The sequence below is a fragment of the Podarcis bocagei genome (assembly GCF_964188305.1).
Source record: "Podarcis bocagei genome assembly, chromosome: 4".
Taxonomy (NCBI): domain Eukaryota; kingdom Metazoa; phylum Chordata; class Lepidosauria; order Squamata; family Lacertidae; genus Podarcis; species Podarcis bocagei.
In genome coordinates this window covers 80,555,873-80,577,107 of record NC_138128.1, presented here as the reverse complement: position 1 = coordinate 80,577,107, position 21,235 = coordinate 80,555,873, and the positions used below count along the sequence as shown (strand labels likewise).

The 21,235-nt window shown below is 45.3% G+C and overlaps 1 protein-coding gene across 1 annotated transcript; it reads right to left on the bottom strand.

Annotated features, from left to right (window-relative positions):
• Positions 1-608: 608 nt before the first annotated feature.
• Positions 609-19,266, bottom strand: SNCG (synuclein gamma). The gene is made up of 5 exons (XM_081192056.1): positions 18,910-19,266; positions 10,836-10,877; positions 10,258-10,385; positions 5,126-5,218; positions 609-1,050 (listed from the first exon to the last, which is right to left on the bottom strand). Exons 1-5 carry the CDS (start codon positions 19,028-19,030, stop codon positions 1,030-1,032), a joined length of 405 nt encoding a protein of 134 aa, XP_081048182.1. The 5' UTR covers positions 19,031-19,266; the 3' UTR covers positions 609-1,029.
• Between the last annotated feature and the right edge of the window lie 1,969 nt (positions 19,267-21,235).

The following is a 21,235-nucleotide window of genomic DNA, read 5'->3' as shown; positions in this document are numbered from 1 at the left end:
AATGACAGCTTTGCATCCTCTTCGAAGTTTACCTTCTATATTCTACCTGCACAGATAGCTTCCTGGATGCCACTGGAAATCCCTTCCCTGCCAGTCTGAGGATTGCAAAATATATGAAAGATATTTCCTCAGCTGTATCACAAGCAAGGCCAGCCAGTGTTTGTGTGTGCAGGGGGGCCATTTGGCCTGGACCTCAAGTTCAAAGGGGGTCTCAAACTCAGAAAGTTGTTAGTTGTTTGGCAAGCTCAGCATAATTATTATATTTATATGCACCAGACCACAATCTGATACACTTGTCTTACAGCTGCAAATTTAAGCAAATCTGAGATGTGATTTGGAGGAAGGCATACTGATATAGATTTGGTCATATTCAAGAGTTTAAAGCATTCATAGATATTAATGAAAAGGGATCAGCTCTGGCGGCACAAGATTAGACTGTGATGCATGTGTCCTCTTCGATCAGCTGATAATATAAACCAACCACTCACTCATTTCCCCCCATCTCTCTAATTTTTTAATGCTGGTGTGGTATGCCTCTTATTAACTATTATAACCAACAAGACTTACAGTCAGAATGATGAATAAACTGAGAAGGCGCAAACAAAGACTTAGTTGAAACAAGTTGTTTTATTTTGTGTCTCTCTTTTTCTTTAAAAAAAAAAGTCCACCATTTTTAGGGATCTCAAGTGCTGATGCTAATGGGCAGAAGATATTAACCAGCAATTCCAACCACGACTGTGCTATATCACGGCTACCAAACCACACGCTCAGAAGGCTTTGAAGATGGGGAAGGAAGGAAGCCACAAAGGAGATGGGGGGGACGGGGACAGACAGAGCTCTGCTGCACACAGTTTCCCTAAAACAGATGGTCAAGAGTCTGCTAGACATCTATGATATGTCGGTATGAGGCAAGTGAAAGACTGTAGTGCTGAATGAAGTTAGCCTAGGGGATGAGTGATTTCCCTGCTCTGGTGGCAGCTAACATTTCTGCATTTACTCCTGGGATTCCCACTTTTCACACTAGGAGGGTTAATTTCCTTCATTTTCGCCCTGGGAAGAAGAGAAACAAGAAAACAGGTTAATTTGCCCCCCACCAAAATCCAAGTTGACTCCGAAGCCAGAGGGGAAAGCAAGATCTCTATACACATGCAGAAAGTTTTGAAAAGGAGCAGTAAACATGCCTCTGAATGAGCTGTCATCAAATGCAATGAGTAAGTAGACCGTAGGAGGGGTTCCCCACTCTGCCAGGCAACATACATGTTGATATTTATGATCAGGCATGTAAGTGGTTATTTTAGTGGCACCATAGGAATAAACAAACAATAGTGTGCTGAGTAGACACTCTCCTCAACAAAAGTGCCAATGTCAGAAAAGAGATATTTCACCCTTTGCATCAATGAGAAAGAATATACCGTATTTTTTCCTCTATAAGACTCACTTTTTCCCTCCTAAAAAGTAAGGGAAAATGTGTGTGTGTCTTATGGAGTGAATGCAGGCTGCGCAGCTATCCCAGAAGCCATAACAGCAACAGGGATTGCTGCTTTCACTGCGCAGCAATCCCTCTTGCTGTTCTGGCTTCTGAGATCCAGAATATTTTTTTTCTTGTTTTCCTCCTCCAAAAACTAGGTGCGTCTTGTGGTCTGGTGCGTCTTATAGAGCGAAAAATACGGTGTTATGCAGAAAAATGAAAATGTGGAATGACCCTGAGAAATCTGGAGGAGTGTGTGTGTGTGTGTTTGTGTGTTTATATTTATATGTTACCGTGTGTGCCTGAAATTTGCTGAATGCTGACATCCTAGATACATTTCCTCTCTAGGGTAGCTTGGCTATTCCATTGGGCAGAGCAATTGCCTCAGACAACAGATACTGTTCCTCCTGAACTCCTAGGCAATCCGCCTTGTATGAGGATAGGGCTGGGTGCATCACACAGCTTGTCCTGTACCCCTTACACTAGCTTGCTGCCCCCAGGTGTGCTAGAGCAGGGGTCGGCAACCTAAGGCCCTTGGGCCACAAGTGGCCCACAGGGGTTGTTTAACCAGCCCCCGAGCCACCCCCGAACTGAGCCACCCACTTGGCTAGTCCCAGTGCGCGGCACTAAACTGGCGCAGCATGGCAAGGGGACTCACTTCTGCAGTGCCAGAAATTGCGTCTGCGCAGACACACGCGCAATCAGGCCCATGGAGTGATCTCCGCTGGAGTGAACTGGCCCAGGCGAAGTAAATCTTGCCGACCCCTGTGCTAGATCATTCTATCCTACAGAGGTGGATTTAGGGCAGTGCGAGCAGTATGGCTGCACAGCCGAGGAGGGCACCTTCTCAAAGTCTGGTAGGTACTTGCCTGGCTGCAGGAAGGAGTTGTGAGAGCTCCAACAGGGTCCTAGAATCCTCCTGCCTCCTTCCCAAAGCCAGGCAAGCACTTACCAGACTTTGAGAAGGATGAAGGAGGCCTCTAGACCCTGTCAGAGCCTCACACTTCCTTCTCAAAACCTGACTTTAAGCCGGAGCCAAGAGAGCTGGGGGAGGAAGTCAAATGTTGGCCTTGCACAGGGTGGCATATTACCAACCATGTTTTCTGTTGCCAGTATTGAAGGATGCTTCAAATGCCATTCCTGTCAGGTTTTTGTAAATGGAATGGGTGGGGTCAGGGGAAGGGCATGTTGTCCTTTGCCTCAGGCAGCAGAATGTCTTAGGCCTGCTCTGATGATGACTCACGGGATGCGTCAGTCGGAAGTTGGGGCCAACAGTGGGTGGGACAGAGTAAGCCTATTCCACAGTGTTGTATAACTTTCTTTCTCTGGAAATTGGCCGTTGAATTTGGAGGCTCCTGCTTAGGCAGAATGTGTTTCTAAATGAATGATTAGTGAAGAATCACAGGCCCATTCAGCAACCATTCAGAGGATGCAATTCCCTTGTAAACAATTCAGGTTGCAAATTAACTCTGTTTGAGGGTTCTGTACATGTAGGCTGGCTCTGCACCGCCACCAGCAGATAGTCCCTGCTCTGCAGCAGCTGGTTGTCTCATGCTCTGCTACTCACTTGCTCTGAACTATAGCAGTGAGCGGAGGGCAGCTGCTGGAATCTCCTCTGATGATTGGCTGGCAGACAAGGCACCTACCCACATTCCTGGTTTATTTCTCTTCTTTCCTTTTTGTATTTATGGGATTCTCCACTGTCCTCCTTCCTATTGGGTTGGGGTGTCAAATGGAAATCACCTTCATCTGTCTCTCCAACCTGGAAGGACACCATGGCACCATCGGCGGGGTCCCCAGCTGAGGACTAACATGAGGACGGTGTGCTATCACTAAGCAAGCTCTTGGGAAGGACACACACAGAGACACACCCAAAAAGCCACCTTAATTGGTGGCACAGGAGAAGAAGAAGAGGAGTTTGGATTTGATATCCCGCCTTTCACTCCCTTTAAGGAGTCTCAAAGTGGCTAACAATCTCCTTTCCCTTCCTCCCCCACAACAAACACTCTGTGAGGTGAGTGAGGCTGAGAGACTTCAGAGAAGTGTGACTAGCCCAAGGTCACCCAGGGGAGGGAGAGGGGAAGCGAACCCGGATCACCAGATTACGAGTCCACTGCTCTTAACCACTACACCACACTGGCGGCACTACCTGATCAAGAAATGGTGTGGCAAAACAATGGCGACAAGGTGCAGTAAGCACTCCAGATACCTGAGTTCATTTGCTTTATTCATTCATGGAAGGGGGAAAGATGGCAGTTCAGATATTGTTGGACTCCAACTCCCACCATCTCTGGCCATCAGCCATGATGACTGGGACGGATGGGAAATGGAATCCAATAAATCTGAAGGACACCACACTAACTTCTCCCGAGATATACCATTCCCCAAAGTGCACTGAAGGTACCTTCTGAGCTTTGCATCAGCTAAAGTTCTTGGCTTGTACTAGGGAGCCTATGAGCTAGTCATTTTCCCTCCGGCTAACCCTCTAGGTTTTGTTGTCCTAGAACTTAGGTCCACCAGAATGTGACTCAGTTTTATAGGCTATAATGAACCTGAATTATAAATTTTCCTTCCTTGCAAAGTATTTCTTCTAACACCCTTTTTGGTTAAAGTGATAGCTTTGGTATATTCATATAGGATTGGAATGGAGTTAGGAATTATAGCTGGAGTTTCTTACCTGCCCCTGGATGAATGATTGATATTGTGCGTGATTGTTGTTCGAAAAAAAGTTGCACTTGAAACTTAATTTTTAAAAATGGTTTTAAAAAATGAAATACAGTAGTAAAAAAATTGATATATACTAAGATTTAATATATGCACAAACAAATACGCCCAGTGCATTATCAAGGGGTCACTTGGTCTGGAAAAATGCTCCATCAAAGTCAGCTCTTAAGCTACAAACTACTTATTCTAGAATCATCCCAGTAAGTAGTTTGAGGTTAGTAAGCGAAGACTGGAAACAGATAGTCGTTCTTTTTTGACCCCACCCCGAGCTGCAGGCAGTTTGAGCTACGTACACTGTTCTACTCTCAAATTTGATAGAAAAGTTATCTAGGGTTTTGCATCATTTGAGAAATCTGTAAAACCCATTTGCCGAGATGCAGCACTGGGGCTGCATACACACCATACATTTAAAGCATGTGAGTTTCCCGCAAAGGATCCTGGGAACTGTAGTTTGATAAGAATGATGGGAATGGTTGCAGTGTGAGGAATATACTACAGTTCCCACGATTTTTGGGGGGGGCGTATGTTTTCAACGTATGGTGTGTACACAGCCTGGGACAAAGTAAATGTGCATGTATGCAATGGGGAGAAAATCTGACCCACTTCCACCTATTGGGCAGGGTATTATTTATTATTATTATTATTATTATTATTATTATTATTATTATTATTATTATTATTATTATTATTTATTGACGACTGTCTGCTTCCAGCCAGACAGGCCAGGAATGGGCTTGTAGCTGGAAAGACAAACAAAAGGGGAGTATTTTTGGCATTATGATCAGCAGAGAAAAGATCTGAAATCACCTGTATGCAGAAAAGAAATGGAAACCAGCTCAGCACAGAGAAAGTAAGGAAAGAGCAATAGATGGCGAGAAAAACCCCAGACCAGCCAAGGATTCTGGGGTTAGCTGGGCTGTGGCTGTGCTTTACCTCTGCACTGATTTCTGTGGCTTCCACTGGGGCGTCGTCTTCAGCAGTAGCAGCAGGCGGCTCTTCAAATTCCACTGGGTGCTCTAAGTCCTCCTGTGGGACGTAAACCACAAGGCAGAGCATTAGGAGGGCAAGAGCAGACCCTCCAACATTTCTCCGGTGAAAATAGGGACATCATAATCCATAATAATGATAATTTATACCCCATCCATCTGACTGGGTTGCCCCAGCCACTCTGGGCAGCTTCCAACATATATAAAAACACAATAAAACATTAAACATTAAAAAAAAACCTTCCCTATACAGGGCTGCCTTCAGATGTCTTCTAAAGGTTGTATAGTTACTTATTTCATGGGCTTGGTGGGTCACATAACTCTATACCCTCCAACATTTATCCGGTGAAAATAAGGACGTCCTAAGGAAAAGCAGAACCTTCCGGGATCAAATCAGAAACCGGGACGGCTTCTGTAAACCCGAGACTATCCCTAGAAAATAGGAACATACTGCAGAAGCATACTGAGGAACTATTGCAGAGTTGTTTGTTTTTTTATCATCAGGGGGAAAAGGCTGAAGTGAGACTTCTCTGGATCCAGATCTCAAAAGATCTCTGCCCACTTGGTCACACTGCCTCTCCTTAGCAGGGTTATTGCTGAATCCCTTTCAAGGTTATGCAACGTTCTTGCGACAAAAATGAAATCTGGCAGCTTTCCAACCAGCTTCCACCAGCTTGCTGTGCAGATATCAGCCAGGCAAACTGTTTACCTCCCCACAGTGTCACCTGCTGATTTCTGAATGCCAAGCTGTTCAGTGTTCAAGAGCAAGCCAGTCCATTATGGCGGCGGGGGGGGGGGGAGCAGGGGGGAGTTGGCAACCTCAAAGGAAAATCAGGCTGGCAATGGAAGGCATTGAACCAGCTCCCCATGACCAGACCCCCAGGCAGCAGCAGACCTGGCTGGCTGGGCTCACATACCCATTTCCTTTTCCTGGTTGGATGCATATTCATTGTTTTACCTCCGGCGAAGGGGCACTTTGGTGTCTAGCAAGAACAGATGCTCTGTTCAGCTTGGTCAGAGAGATGACATAATAACTACAGGGGTTTGGACTGTTCTAGAAGGTTTCTGATGGCGCTCGAGTGGGGTGTTAGGGGCAGGGGAACGGATATTTGCCAAACAGAAACTGTTAGAGCCTATGGTACAATCCTAGATTAGTTCCATCTAGTTCTCACAGCCCCTATAAATAATGGTCGCTGTCCCCATGGTGTTTTCCCCTTCCTCAAGCCAGTAGGTCAGTATATTTATTGTTTTGAGAGTAGGTCATCGCCAGTCGCTGAGCCACCAGGGGGAAGCTTGGCTATTGTGCCTGCTTCCTCCTTCCTCCCCTGCTGCTCCTTCCTAGCACTTCCTCCTCGTCCTGTTCTGTTGCAGCTCCTATATCTCTATATCTCTATATATACATAGGTAGATCTGAGACACAGGCAGACTAACACACCAGGGTCAATGGAACCACTCGCAATTGCACTGACATTCCTCTTTGGCTCCTGAGACGTGCCACACATTCTGGTCAATTCTATGGCCTTTTAAATGTGTGTGGGGTGTGTGGCATTTATTATTATTATTATTATTATTATTATTATTATTATTATTATTATTATTATTATTATTATATGCATTTTGTTCCTTTATGTTGTAACCCCCCCCCCATGATGTTTGGGTGAAGGGCAGTATATTGATTGATTGCTCAAATACTACAAAGCCTATGAATCAGGGATGGGGAATTGGTGGCCCTCCAAATGTCGCTGGCCTACAATTCCCATCAACCTTGTCCACTGGTCATGCTGGCTGGGGCTCATGGCAACTGGCGTTCCTTCTGGAGGGCCACAGCTTTCCCATTCCTGTAATGGAACTTTAGTTTTCAAAATTAAAACGGGGGTTTATCGAGAAGCCGAGTCCCAGTATCCCATTCTGTGCTTTTTCTGGCAGTTGCCTACAATTGTGTACTGCATACATAATTTCCCTCTAACTGGACCTTGTATGTTTACTGTTGAATTTTTGAAATGTATGGTTTGTGGTGGGTTTGTGGTGGTGATAATATGTATTCAAGTAAAGAACTAGATAGATAGATAGATAGATAGATAGATAGATAGATAGATAGAACCCGAAATATTCAGGTTCAGAAATGAAACATGCACACTGATAAATTGCCTCATTTGTAATTTCAAATTTGAATCTGAACACAAATTTGAAGGCTGGTGAGGACTAGACTGAGGACACTGAGGCTGAGGATCAGTAAGAAATGTCACTCTCTGACAGGGCTAAGCTGGGTACGTTGGACAACTGCGTATTTTAAGCATTCATTCTTCTGTAAAGCCAAGGGGGGTTGAAATGCATTTGAAAAGAAGGAGCATGTGCTGGTGGAAGAAGAGGAGCAAAACCCATCCTATGTCTCCTTAATGTGCTTTTAAGCTGTTTTCCCCAGATAGTACTAGTGAGCTGGGAAGAGAGGGAATTGCTTAAATCTATGGTGCACAGCAAGGTAAGGAAAGGTTTTACACTCTTCTCTTACATGCTCCTTTTGGGGAAATCTCTCTCTCTCTCTCTCTCTCTCTCTCTCTCTCTCTCTCTCTCTCTCTCTCTCTCTCTCTCATCTATCTATCTATCTATCTATCTATCTATCTATCTATCTATCTATCTATCTATCACACATCCACCCACCCACCCTTCTTTATATGGGAACAGGACAAGTGTGTGTTTAAAATGTCCCGTTACTGGGTGAAACCCATAATGCAATGACACAAGTTAGAGCCTCCTCTGTAGTGGCCCCTCTTCTATGGAACCCCCTTCTTTGGATGTGCGACTGACACGATTTCCATCAGGCTCTTGAGCCTCTCTCCTCCATCCAGGCCTTTGATTCAATAAGGCTAGTGAAATTAGCCGATGTCCATGTACGGTTCTTGATTTTTTTCAAATACGTTTTACACAAGTTGGGGCATTTTGTGGTTTCAGTTCATCAACCTTTGGTATGGCAAACCACCCTTGGGAACAGGGTTCATGGAGAACGGCTTAAAAATCAAATTAACATATAACTAATTAATCAGATGCCTGTGATTGCCCAGCATGCTCAGCTCGTATCTAATGATGAGTGACGTGCTTGAGAATCTTCTTCTGTTTGTTTCTCAGGCCACATTCCACACACCATGATTTTACTTCTCTGACTCACCAATCTATTTTTAACCAGGCAGGAACAAGCCTCTTGAGATTTTCTCTTTCTCTGAACTGGAACAGTAGCGTCCGACACATTTCCAGGATGAAGGAGTGTCAGCTTGCATAATATATATTTAATTTAATTCCTCTCTCTCCTCTCTCCTCTTATAACTTCACAAGTTTTCCCCGGTTAGAAGCACAAACATGACAGGGCAGCGCTTATGGTTGTATCAAACAGGAGCCTTTCCATCATTCCTTTATCTTCACATGCCCTCCCAATATTTCGCACTGGCTGCCTGCGGACTGTCACTATTTTGCGAGAGGGATTGAGGCACAGTGGATTTGCTGCATCCTGTGTGGGCATGCTTTTCATGTTGTCCTCATCCAAGTGGCAGCCAGCACTTCAGTTGTATCTCAAAAATAAAATACAAAATTGGCCACATCCACAGGTAAAAAGGATACCTGAATGCGTGCCCATGATGGACCTCAGTTTTCTGAGACTTGGTGAGGCCACACGTGTAATTTTTAAACATTAATCCACTGTTTTGTTCAAGTCTGGTGGAAAACTTGTGTCTCAAAAATTGGCCACACACACTAATACCAGAGCTCATGCCCACAGTGGAACTTCCAGAAGTGGCAGAGGATGGGGCAGCCACAATACACACACATTTTTAATCCACTGAAGAGTGGCATTTCTGAAGATGGTGAGAATATGTTCCTTTGCCTCTGATGTTGCTATCTTTACACAGGCAATAAGATAAGATAGTTGTCTTTGCTCTATGTCTGCCACTGCCTGCACCATGTGACTTTTAAATGCGATCCATAGCTTTCTATGCTCTGCGAGGAAAAACTCCAGCCAGTTTTGTTTCAGGGCTATGTCACAGAGAATCTACTGAATCAATTGCTCTTAAATTGTATTTTAGGATATATATGTGTTATTGTCGTGTGTGTTGTGATTTTATCACTTATTTTTTGACGTATTCTGGTCTTTGGCTTGAGCCTTAATAAAACTGTAATGGAACTGAGGCGATGCAGCAAAACAAGGCCAAGCACCTGCTGTCTGCCTAATTGGTCCAGCGTCCGCGGCTCACTTACAAATTGAGCAAGCATTGGCTAGTGAACGCGTGGTCGGTGCCTGCATTGCAGCAAGCAAGCTTTGTGCCGCATCATCTGAATGGAAAAGTTGATCACCGTTCTGAGACGAGAACGGTTAAACGGAGGTTGTTTGGTACTGAAATTCACACATGCCAGGGCAGGAAAGAAAAAGCTTTGTGGTTTCCCTGAAGCACAAACATCTTCTCTGTTTGTCAAGATGCTAGGCAGAAAATGAAGACTCTGTAAGAGGAGTGTGTAAGAACTCTGGACAATGATGGTGCTATCCTGCCCCCCCCCCAAGAAGATGCAGATAGCCATCCTGGGACTGAGAACACCTGCTCTTTTCCCCCATGTCATCTAAAGCTGCTTACACACTAAACCTTCAAAGCACATCTGAAGGACTTTTTCTCCCTCAAAGAATTCTGGGTACTGTAGTTTGTTCAGGGTTGCCAGGAATTGTAACTCTGTGAAGGATAAACTACAGTGCCCAGAATTCCTTGAGAGGAAGAATGTGCTTTAAAGCTATAGTGTACACAGCCCAAGAACATTTCCGAGTGCTAACCATCTATACCGACCTTCCTCAATCTGGTTTTTGACTACAACTCCCACCAGCTCCACCCAGTGGTCAGGGACAATGGTAGATGTTGTGTGAAGTATCTGGAGTTCACCAAGTTTATTTCTCAGATGGCTGAAGGATGAGAGGCGAGGTTGTCAGGGGTGAGGAGTTATTAATCCATCCAGCCTGCTTACTTTCCGCTACAAATAACCCACCATGGGCTTTACCTGGCAAGTCCAGTTTGGGGAACATGTGTTTGTGATGCTTATGTTCTGGCCTACCTTTTGTACAACCCCAGTGGTGGTGACAATGGTCTCTGCTCCTTCTACGGTCTGCTTTGCCACAGTGTTGACACTGGCCACTACAGATTCCCCCACCAGGTTGGCTTGTTCTTTGGTCTTCTCAGCAACTAAACATAAAATAGAAATAGGCAGATCTGATGAGCTACAGTGAAAACCATTCTCTCTTTTTTTTTTTGGGGGGGGGGAGACCTAATTATAAACTTTTGGCAAAAGTCTTGCCAAAGTCTTGCTTGCTCTGAAAGTGGCAATGTTTTCTGTCAGCTCTCACAGAATCTCATAGAATCATAGAGTTGGAAGAGACCCTGACGATCATCTAGTCCAACCCCCTGCAAGGCAGGAATATGCAGCTGACCCTTATGGGGATCGAACCTGCAACCTTGCCGTTGCCAGCACTACGCTCTAACCAATTGAGCCATTCTGTTGGGAACAAGTGTGGTCAAAGAATGTAAGTGTAGTCACAGGTATAAGAAAAAAACACAACTCGTGGAAGTGAACTGAAGGCATAAAATGGAAGCTGCTAATTCAATATATAACGTGGAAATTTGCAATGATCTTACCTGAAGTGACACTCTGCACTACGCCCTCTTTGGTTTTGGTCCCTGTAAAATGGAGGAAAAGGTATTTTCAGGCTTGTTTTCATTGATCCTTGTGCTTTTCTTTTTGTAAAAAAACAAACGGGGGTGGGGGGAGCGCCTTCAATTGACATTCACGGTAGCATGACAGTATGTACAGCAAAGGCATACTTAGGCAAAGTGCAGATGAGTCATTCATCCCCACACAAAAGGATCAGAGATTCCTGAATCCAAGACAATGAGGCACTTCAGATAAGTGGCATGGTGAGAGCCCGTACAAATGTACAACACAAAAGCCTTTTAGAGGGCATCTTTTTTCCTGTGTGGGGAGGTGGGAATAGAGAGGAGAAAGTTTTTTGGGGGGGAGGGGTGTTTCTAGACAGTTGCTATTTTGCAGGGAGGATTCGATCGCATACCAGAAAATTGCGGTTGCACAATTAAAATGGATTTGGACCACTTGCACAACAAACCCACCACCACCACCCACCTCTTCCCCTAAGCTGGACATTTTGTTCTTTGGGCTTGACTTCGGGTAGTTTTGCATAAGAGGTTGGTACCTCCTAAATCAGCTAAGGCTGCATCCACACTAGCGAAAGTGGAGAAACTTGGTTCAGTTTGCATTTTGGGGCAAACCTACTTTGCACCTTCTGAAATAATACAAGAACTGAAACACAGCCATCCATCAAAATGCACAGCTATTCTGAATTTTGCGGTGCACATAAGCCAAATAATGTTGACATACATCCACACGCTGAGGTAAAAGTGTCCATAAAAATGCATCAATATTAGTGAAGATAAGATACAAAAACACACCAATTTAGGGAATTTGCTTTGTTAAAATGTGCGTATTAGGCAAAACAGCATATTAGGGGAAATTCACATTCAAATACTGGTGAATTTTCCTGAGGGCTTTTTTAAAAAAATCACACAAATGTGGAGAACTGAACTTAAGAATGGAAAAAGGAGAAAAGGAGAGAAACTGAAATGGACCGATTCACCCACCTCTAGTTCACATTATGATGTAGCATGAACAATTTTTTTTTCTTCAAACAAACAACTACTGGGAGTGTGCCTCAAGCAGCCAGCTTATTTGAAACTGATCCTCAAATATTTGTTGTTGTTTTAAGATTTTCAAGTGACCTGTTTCGCCAGAATTCCAAATATCACTTGATTTGTTAGGTAGAGGCCAGTAAAACTTGAAAATAGGTATTTGTGGGAGAGGGTTGCTGTGTATCTGTGTGGCATAACTGAAAGTGTGGACTTTCAAGTTTATCCACGTATTAAATAAAAGGAGTCTTTGGACTGTATGAAAGTGGTATAGTGTTAGTTTTTAAAATAATAATAATGGAGGGGAGTATGAATACTATCCACAGAGTGGTATGAAATCTTCCATGACTGATTTGGTTGGTTGTGTTAACACAAGCATAGTGTGATTTCCTCCCACCGCAACCACACATTTAAATGCAGAGGTAGCCCTTCAAACATTGGTTAGCTATAGATGAGCTCAAACTTAAGGTATACTGTTGTTGTTTTTCAAAAAGAGGTAGTGCTGGGGATTTGAATTTGCTGCCAGTTGACCGCAAAGCCAAAAATCATCTGGCCAGGCAATTTTTTTCTCCTTGTGCCCAGGGTGGGTATGTGTCTTTGCGCATGCGTGCCAGAAGTGAGGTGAGGAACGGAGGAAGCCCACAATGCCTGCCCAGCCGTCGATGCCTCTGGACAGCTGTTGCATCCTCATGCCAGGCTCCCTGAGTGGCTTTGTGAAGCTCAGATCTGAGGAGGGTGGCATGGAGAAGGGCATAATAGCCACGTACCTCTTGATCCTAGCCTCGCCACCTTGTGTGGCCGGGGTCAAAGGGCATGTGGCTGTTGCGTCCTTCTCAGGCCGCCCTCCCTGAGGTACTTTGCAAAACTGAGATCTAATCAGATCCCAGCTTCGCAAAGCAGCGAAAGGCTGGCTGAGAGAGGGCGGCAGGAGCAGTGGCACCCCCCAAAAAAAATGCGCCCAGTGCAATTGCCCCAGCAGCCCTCCCCACACTGTGCCCCTGAGTTGACAACAAAGCTGCACCCGTGATTTCTCCTCCACGTTTCAACCTAATTCTGGGGTCATTAATTTAATGAAGGGCAGGCTAGAAATGGAAATGACAAATAAATAAAGTGGGAAGGGGTGGTGCGTGGATAAAGCTAGCTCAGCCCTCAAGGAGAAGCAGATCACTCACCCCACCCCCTGTGCTTTTTTTTTTGTAAGCCTGGAAGGGAAACTAAGCCTGTAGGAATAACAAAGGAGCATAACAAGCCCTAGCCTGTCTGGTGAGTTGACTGAAAACGGCATTGTGAATCTGTGTGCATCATTTGTGTCTCTTTGAAGGTTTTAAAGAGCATCGAAAGGTTAGCACAGCCACACATGAACGCCGCAGCCTCGATCCACTGCCATCCATAGGAATTTAAACCCTTGATGAATGCCACGGCCAAACGAGCGCTGTGCATAGCCTTTTAAAGGGTCCAGCAGGGCTGGTCCACCCGTGAGGCAAGGTCAGGCAACTGCAGGGGCCGTGGATCTGGCCTCCAAGCAATGCGTTGCCCCATGCGTCTTGCATTTTGAAACAATGCACCAGAGCCAGAGGAAACGGTATTATGTACATGTTTGATGTATTACAGTATTTTAATATTTTTTGGGAAGCCGCCCAGAGTGGCTGGGGAAGCCCAGCCAGATTGGGGGGGGGGATATAAATAATAAATTACTACTACTACTACTACTACTACTACTACTACTACTACTACTAGACTTTACTGGCACCATCTCCTTCAGATTATCCGGGAGGGACTAGCAGCAGCAGTGAGTGAGGAGTCTCACACAGTTAGTGAGTTGAAAGTCCCTGCAAAAGCCAGGAGAAGGCAGCTCTGGTGTTGCTATTCTGAGCTTGTTTGGTCTGCTCTTTAAGGACCACACCCAGTGAGTCAGGCTTCATGCTCGCCTTATGCATGGCATGAAACCCGACCTGCCAGCGCAAAGCTTTGCCAGCAAAGTACAGCTGTTGCCAACCAAAGACAAGAGCATGACAACAGCAAGTACATGCTGCCACTGAGGGGAGATATCCTGGCTACATTATCTGAATTGCTCCTATTGGATAGTATAATCATAAAGTTGTAGAGTTGGAAGGGACCATGAGGGTCATCTAGTCCAACCCCCTGCAATGCAGGAATCTTTTGCCCAATGTAGGGCTTGAACCCACGACCCTGAGATTAAGAGCCTCACATACTCTCCAACATTTCCCCAATGAAAATAGGGACATCTACTACTACTACTACTACTACTACTACTACTACTACTACTATTCTTATTCTTATTTTATTAACATTAAACATTTAAAAAATCCCTATACAGGGCTGCCTTCAGATGGCTCGAGGGTCGGATAAGTCCATACTCTCCAACATTTCTCCAATGAAAATAGGGACGTCCTACCATACCCTCCAACATTTTGAAAATAGGGATATCCTAGGAAGAAGCGGGGCATTCTGGGATCAAATCAGAAACTGGAATGGCTTCTGTAAATCCAGGACTGTCCCTGGAAAATAGGGACACTCTGGGGAGGCTCTGGTCTCGTGCTCTAACACCTTGCAGAGCCTATCAGGTGAGCCACTTCCCACTTGGCAGAACGAAAAAGGCCAAGGCCTCATAAACAGCACCACAACTCAAGCTGCAGTGCAGTCAGATTTGTGTTAACCATGTGAAGCAAAAACAACTCAGCTTTGAGTGTGTGCCCTAGGGGCGGAGTATGCAAGTTAGGCAGAGAGATGCTGTGTCCTCCTGCAGCAGCCTTGCAAGACCAGCCGCTGCTCTTCTCCATCTCTGCAGTGACTCATCAGTATTGCTACTTGTGCATAGTCAATAGGGATCTTGAGGGATATGCCAGAAATCCCTTTCAGTGCAGCAAAAAACTGGTTGCTAATAAACGGCATGATTTGATGCCAAGGCCAAGAATATCTCCAGGCAAGGGACTGGTTTGCTAAGATCCCAAGGGAAAGAGGGACTTTTCCCTCAGATTGGATCAAAGAGCTTCTCCAGGTTAGGATGTAAACCCCACTCCCGATCTGTAATTCTTCAGTGTCTCAATGGAAGTATGTTGTGCTAAAATTTTCATAGATGTGGCAACTTCCAAGGTCAGATTAGCTAGTTAAGATTAAATCAGAAAGAAGCAGTGTATTTTAAAAGCACTAGTTTTACGGCTGTTAAAACATGCTGTTAAATGTTATCTGCACAGACTAAAGTCACCCTTTTTTTTTAATGCAAAAGAATTTGTGCCCTTTGGCTACTACATGGGCCCGGTTTTTGGTTCACAGGAGCCACTGGTACAATTTCTCCCATTTACTTTGTTTTTAATGTTTGATGTTTTATTATGTTTTTGTATTTGCAGCCACGCCAGGCTCATAACAGCAAATGTGGGGAGCCAGGCAGTAGAAGCCTTATTTCCTCCTTTAGTGGGAGATTTAAAAGTCTGTGGCCGGAATCCCTGAACTGTCCACCTCCATTGTCAGAGGCAGGTTGCTCTCAAATGCCAGGTGCTGAGAATCACAAATGAGGAGTGGGCTCTTGTGCGCAGGTCTTGCTTGCTGGTTTCCCACAGGCCTCTGGTGCGCCACTGTGAGAACAGGATGCTGGACTAGATGGGCCATTGGCCTGATCCAGCCAGCTCTTCTTATGTTCTTAACCCTACAGCTAGTGATATATAGCCTGACACACAGCAGGAGGCTTGTACTGCTTTCCTTAAAAGATGCCCCTGGCCTAAATGCAGGGCTTTGTCATGGTCATTTAAAAAAACCAAATACTAAGCATTGGATAGGCAGATGAATCTTTGTCATGCTGGGAAGTCAGCTAGATCCAGAAGCAGGCAGAGTTCCTTCGTGCACCTTCAAAAGTTGTGCAGAAGCGGGAAATTTGTTAGGTCATGCAAGGCTGAGGAGAGCTGCCCCTGTTAAAAATCCCCTTGCATAAAGTTGTGAAATATACAGGAAACTTTTTTGCCAGCATCTGAAGGCAGCCCTGTATTAGGAAGTTTTTTAAATGTTTGACGTTTTATTATGTTTTTATATGTGTTGGAAGCCACCCGGAGTGGCTGGATGGGTGGGTTATAAATAATAAAAATATTATTCTAGGTTTGATAAACCTAGAATACCCCTCCCAGATGCATAGCTAAACAAGAAAGGCGATGCAGACAACAGTGTGGTGACCACTGCAGTTCTGATAGGATAGCCGCTATTGCAGAATTGGAATCTTAACACATGCGTCTAGGCCGGCCCTACCATTACACAGAGTGAGTCAGCTGCCTCTGGCAGCAGATTACGGGTGTCATGAAAGGGCAATGCATTGTTAAGCGATTTTGTTCGTTGTTATTGTACTTTTCCTCCCAGGGGGAGGTGCTTGTGGGGTTTTCTGCCTCAGGTGCCAAAATAACTTGGCTGGTTTTGAAGAATACTATGCATCTTGATGGGGTCTGTGGGTGTGGTGTGGGTTTGCTGCTCCATCTTAGGATGCAAAATGTCCTGGGCCACCCCTTATTGAAACCAAACCACAGTAAGGATGCACCACCACTGATCAAGTGTGATGCTTTTGCTCAGAAGGATGCAATTACCATGGCTGAGCAGGGAGGATATAGAGCGCCTGTAATCAGAAAAGGCAGCCTACTGTGCCCGAGAGGGCTGGAAAATGCTTGATAATCTACCGCTGACAATCTTGTTTTAAGCTTCCTGATGCAGCTTCAACATCTCTCACAGCTCTTCGGTCTTTCTCCTCCAATAGCCCCTCTCTGGCACTTTTTAGTACTGAAAAGCTTCAGTTACGAATTACTGTTCTTTGTATTTAAAACGGACCATTTCCACAATGCATCACTCAGGAGCAGCTTTCAGAACTGGTGGCAGAGCTCTATCTCTAAAGGCCACGTCAGATCATTGCAGATCTGAAGGGCAGAGATGGCAAACTTCAGAAGCAAAGCTGTGAATGCAAGCCTTTTCGGTCCTCGTGAAATTTTCAGCCTGAATCTGCAGAGCTGAATGGAGAGGCTTCACCTGGGCACTGGTTTTCAGCTGTTGTTTCTTGACCTACAATGTGACCATCTCCCTCCCATTCCACACGACTGTAACGAAGCAAATGTGTTTGCCAAGGTGATGAATGGGCACTTCCGCTCTAAGAGGATGAAGAGCGGAGACAAGAGAGGGGACCAAAACAGAGAAGGGAAGATGGATGCCTGGGTGTCCAGAGCGGGGAGTTGAACCATGATATCTAGATTGACAGCTTTCATTTAAACCAGCATTTGTATATCCTGATATACAAATCAAAATGCACACACACTATTCCTCTTGTTTTGTGTGTGAGAAACTAGCTTGCTCCCTCTTTTGGTGTTCAAATTTTTCCCTCCCCCGCTGGAAAAAATTCCTGTGGACACCCAAGGAAGAAGAATGGAGATGCCTCAAATATTAAAAAGTGGATCTTGGGAGCATGTGATTGAAGTGATTGAGGACTACAGTACTAGAGTAAAATCACCAGCAGCACTGAGAATTTGAGAGGAGGGTAGGAAGGAACCTTTCATGTCATTTTTCAAAGTGTTCTGTGAAGTCTTTAAGGAGGATGTTGCAGCCTTAACATTTTGCTTTTGAGCTGGGTGACCTTATTTTCTATTTTGCTTTGAAATGGAAGCAGCCAGCTCTGATAAGTTATTGACTACCTTTCCAACTCTGGCCATTGGAGATCCTGGCAAATCTGCTACTATAACAGGATTACGAGTGGTTCCAGCTGAGTTTCAGAACACTGCTTTGTCGCAGTTTCTATGCGCTTTCAGACATGCTCATGGCTTTTAGAGGGTGAATGCTTCTATTATAGAGAATAGCAGCTTGCACCCTTCTGGGTGCAACAGTCTCCCTGTGGAATGGGAAACATCGAAGGAACTTACAGTGCAAACTCATGCATGTCTAGTCAGAAGTCAATTCCGTTGAGGTCAATGTGACTTACTCCCACAGTGATGAGGTTGCAGCCTTTAAAAAAAGGCTACAAAAAAGGAAAACAAATCCCTCATCTAGTCTCAGACCATGGCCATGTTCATAAATGCTTCTCCACTGTGTGCCTGGCTTCAAGGACAACTTGGCTATCTTCCTTTCAGGGCAAATTGAAGCCAAATTCCACTGAGTTTCTAGAAAGAACAAGAACTTCTGCAGCCCTTAATTGATAACACAAGCCACTACTTTGTTGTCAGCCAATTAAATGCATCAGAGCAGCTCCTTTTGCTGGGAAAATGATCCATAACTAAATGCAAAAACCAAGGCAAGGCTGAAAAGCACTTAAATATATATATATACAAAGCACCCACCACCCACCGTGGCAGCCACTTGACCCTTGCAAATCTTCCAAATTGCAAATTCAAGTGTATCCCTACTGTGTTTTATGACTTCCTTGATATTGTATGTGGGCTGGAACTGGTCTGTGACCAAAATAATAAATTCATTCATTCATACCCCTTCCAAATCTTTGGGAAGACCGGTGCATCATGAAAGGGATGACCTATAATGACTTAAATGCTGAATCATAAATGATCTACCTCAGGTTTGCCACCCGTTTTCCTACCTCTGCTGCTAGAGCAGAGAAGTAGCAGGTGAAGCTGTCTCCTGGAGCGGAGCTTTGCTTGCCTGCCCCTCCATCCTTTGCAGAGGTACCCAGAAATAAGTCCTGCTCCCTGGGATGTACTCCAAAGGAAGTGCATACAGAGAACCGCAGCCTTTACATCAGTGCATTTCAAACCCTTGCTAAAAGCACAGGTCCAGGGGAGGTTGGCATCACTCTCACCATGCCATGTGCTTTGTATTTCCAAAACTAGTTCATATTATGGGACACCTTTACTTTACCCTCTTTGAAATATGACTACCTGCCCCTGGGGTATGGAAAAGGTAGCATCATTCCCCAAGGTCACCCAGCAAATGTGGATTTCTCTCCCCCCCCCCGTTGCATTGCAGCAACAGCCACTCCTAATAGGAAGAAGGAAGAGATCTCTTAGTAATAGGAAGAGACTCTTACCTACATACATCACCCCTTCTTTGGTCTTCTCTGCAGCTTCGGTCACTCCCTGCTTGGTCTTTTCTGCAGCCGCCACCACACCCTCTTTTGCAATGGAAAACCCTTTCTTAAAGACATCCATGCCGGGCTGCTCTTGCGGTACCTGCCGAGAGGTTCCCCGTAGAAAAGCTTTGGGAGATGGAGTGGTACTCTGCCGGCTCTCTGCAGTGCCACTCTGCTGCTCACTTTCTCTAGCTAGAGCCTCCTCCTGCTCTTATCCCTCTGCTAGACGAAAAGCAGCGCCTGGTGGACTGTATCGTCCTTGCCAGCTCTTATTGATGAGGTACGTTGCAGCGTAGCCAATGCCTGCGAAGTGGCTGGTGCTGAAATATTAATGATATGGATTTGCCTGGTAAGGTTTTAGAGTGGTGTTGGGGGTGGGGGGAAAGAAGGATGCCGAGGTAAGTGAGAGACTTTTTGGAAAGCATCCAGATCATCGCCTTTAAAGATCTGCTGCAGTGCTCACTCAAGGACACTCTGTAGATGCTTTTCAGCTGGAGAGGGGGGCTTATTTATTTATTTATTTATTTATTTATTTCTGCAGCCATGCTCCCGGGAACTAGACTTTTTTAAAAAAAGCAAAGATCTCGAGGGGCTTAGCATGTATAGCAAATAGGAGATGCAGAGAGTGCCTGGATTCACAGCAAGCAAGCAAGCAAGCAACCTGTCTCATCTTTCAAACAGGGTTGTATCTGAGCTAGGGATGACCAGGGCTTTTAGCTGCAGAATCTTATCATAGTGCCCAGTGCTTGGGAAGGCTCTACTGAAAGGCTCATAGCCTGCTATCAGCCCATCACACCCTTCGGATTAGGGGCGAATGAGGATTTCCAGATCACAGAGCAAGGCGTCCAGGCAGGCCTGACCCACTTCTCAATTCAGAAACTGAATGCTGCTCTTAGCACCTGACATGTCCCCTTGCCTCTCTAGCCTCTTCCCTCCATGCTGGCCCCACATCCTCAGCCTTTGTGCATTGGACAGATAAGTCTGGAGTCGTAGGAGGGGGCATTTTCATGCATTTGCTGAATGCACATAGAATTTTCCCAACAATCAGGAACCCTCGTTTCAGGGAGGTTTACAAGTGCATTCAGCCCAACATACAGAATAATCTCCCTTTGGATCTTTGCCCCAATATGTGACAGTCTGGGGCTGCAGCTAGCATGGACAAGGGCAAGGGAAGCAGGACACCACTCAGCTGATTGTGTTTGTGCGCCCCATTTGTGGAAAATTAGCACACTTGAATCATCATGATGGATGTCAGGGATGAAGACAAAGGGGGTGGGAATGAGCAGACAAGATCTTCAGCTGGGCTCTTTTGGGGGAGGAAGGGAGGGATATTGATTGAAATAAATAACTAAACAGCAATTGCATGCATGTGTTGGCTAATGAGGTCAGCTTTAGATGGGGGAAATTTGTATTCCTTCTAGATCAGGCTTCCTCAGACTTGGCCTTCCAGATGTTTTTGGCCTACAACTCCCATGATCCCTAGCTAGCAGGACCAGTGGTCAGGGATGATGGGAATTGTAGTCTCAAAACATCTGGAGGGCTGAGTTTGAGGAAGTCTGTTCTAGATCCAAGCCCTTAGACCTGACAAAACTGTGGAGAGCTCTGGTGTTTCAGTGACGTATTGATATGGGAGCTAAAATGGTCCAAGAGGAAGCTAAAATGGTTGGAGGAGATAACTCATCCAGACTCCTCCTCTAGCCCAGAGGAGTGTGTGTGTGTGTGTGTGTGTGTGTGTGTGTGTGAGAGAGAGAGAGAGAGAGAGAGAGACCTGGTTCATGCACAATGTTTAACCTTAGTTTGCAATAAACTGTGGTTTAATGCGCACAAGTGCTTTGATGCTACCCAGCTAATGCCCACCCTTTATCAGTGGTACTGCTGTCAATCACTCGCTGTAGTTGCTGCTGTTGGTGCATGCTCTGAATGAGGAAGCAAGCAACAAGAGGAGCAGAAACCTGAGCACATCTGGTCATATCTCCAGAAGATGATCCAACTGGGAGAGGGAGAGCCAAGCAAGAAGGTAGCAGCAACTGTGTGAAGGAGGAGAAGGCCCCACTGTGAGTATCTTGACCAAGGGCCCACTCCCAAGGCAAATCTAAAAAAAGGTAGTATAAGCACTGATAACTGGGAAACACTGGCCTGCGAGTGCTCCAACTGGAGAGCTGCCTTGACCAAAGGTGTCTTGGACTTTGAAGAAGCACGAACTCAGGACGAAAGGGAAAAACATGCTAAGAGGAAGGCATGCTTGGCAAACCTTCACCGTGATCAACTCCTGCCCAGAAACCTA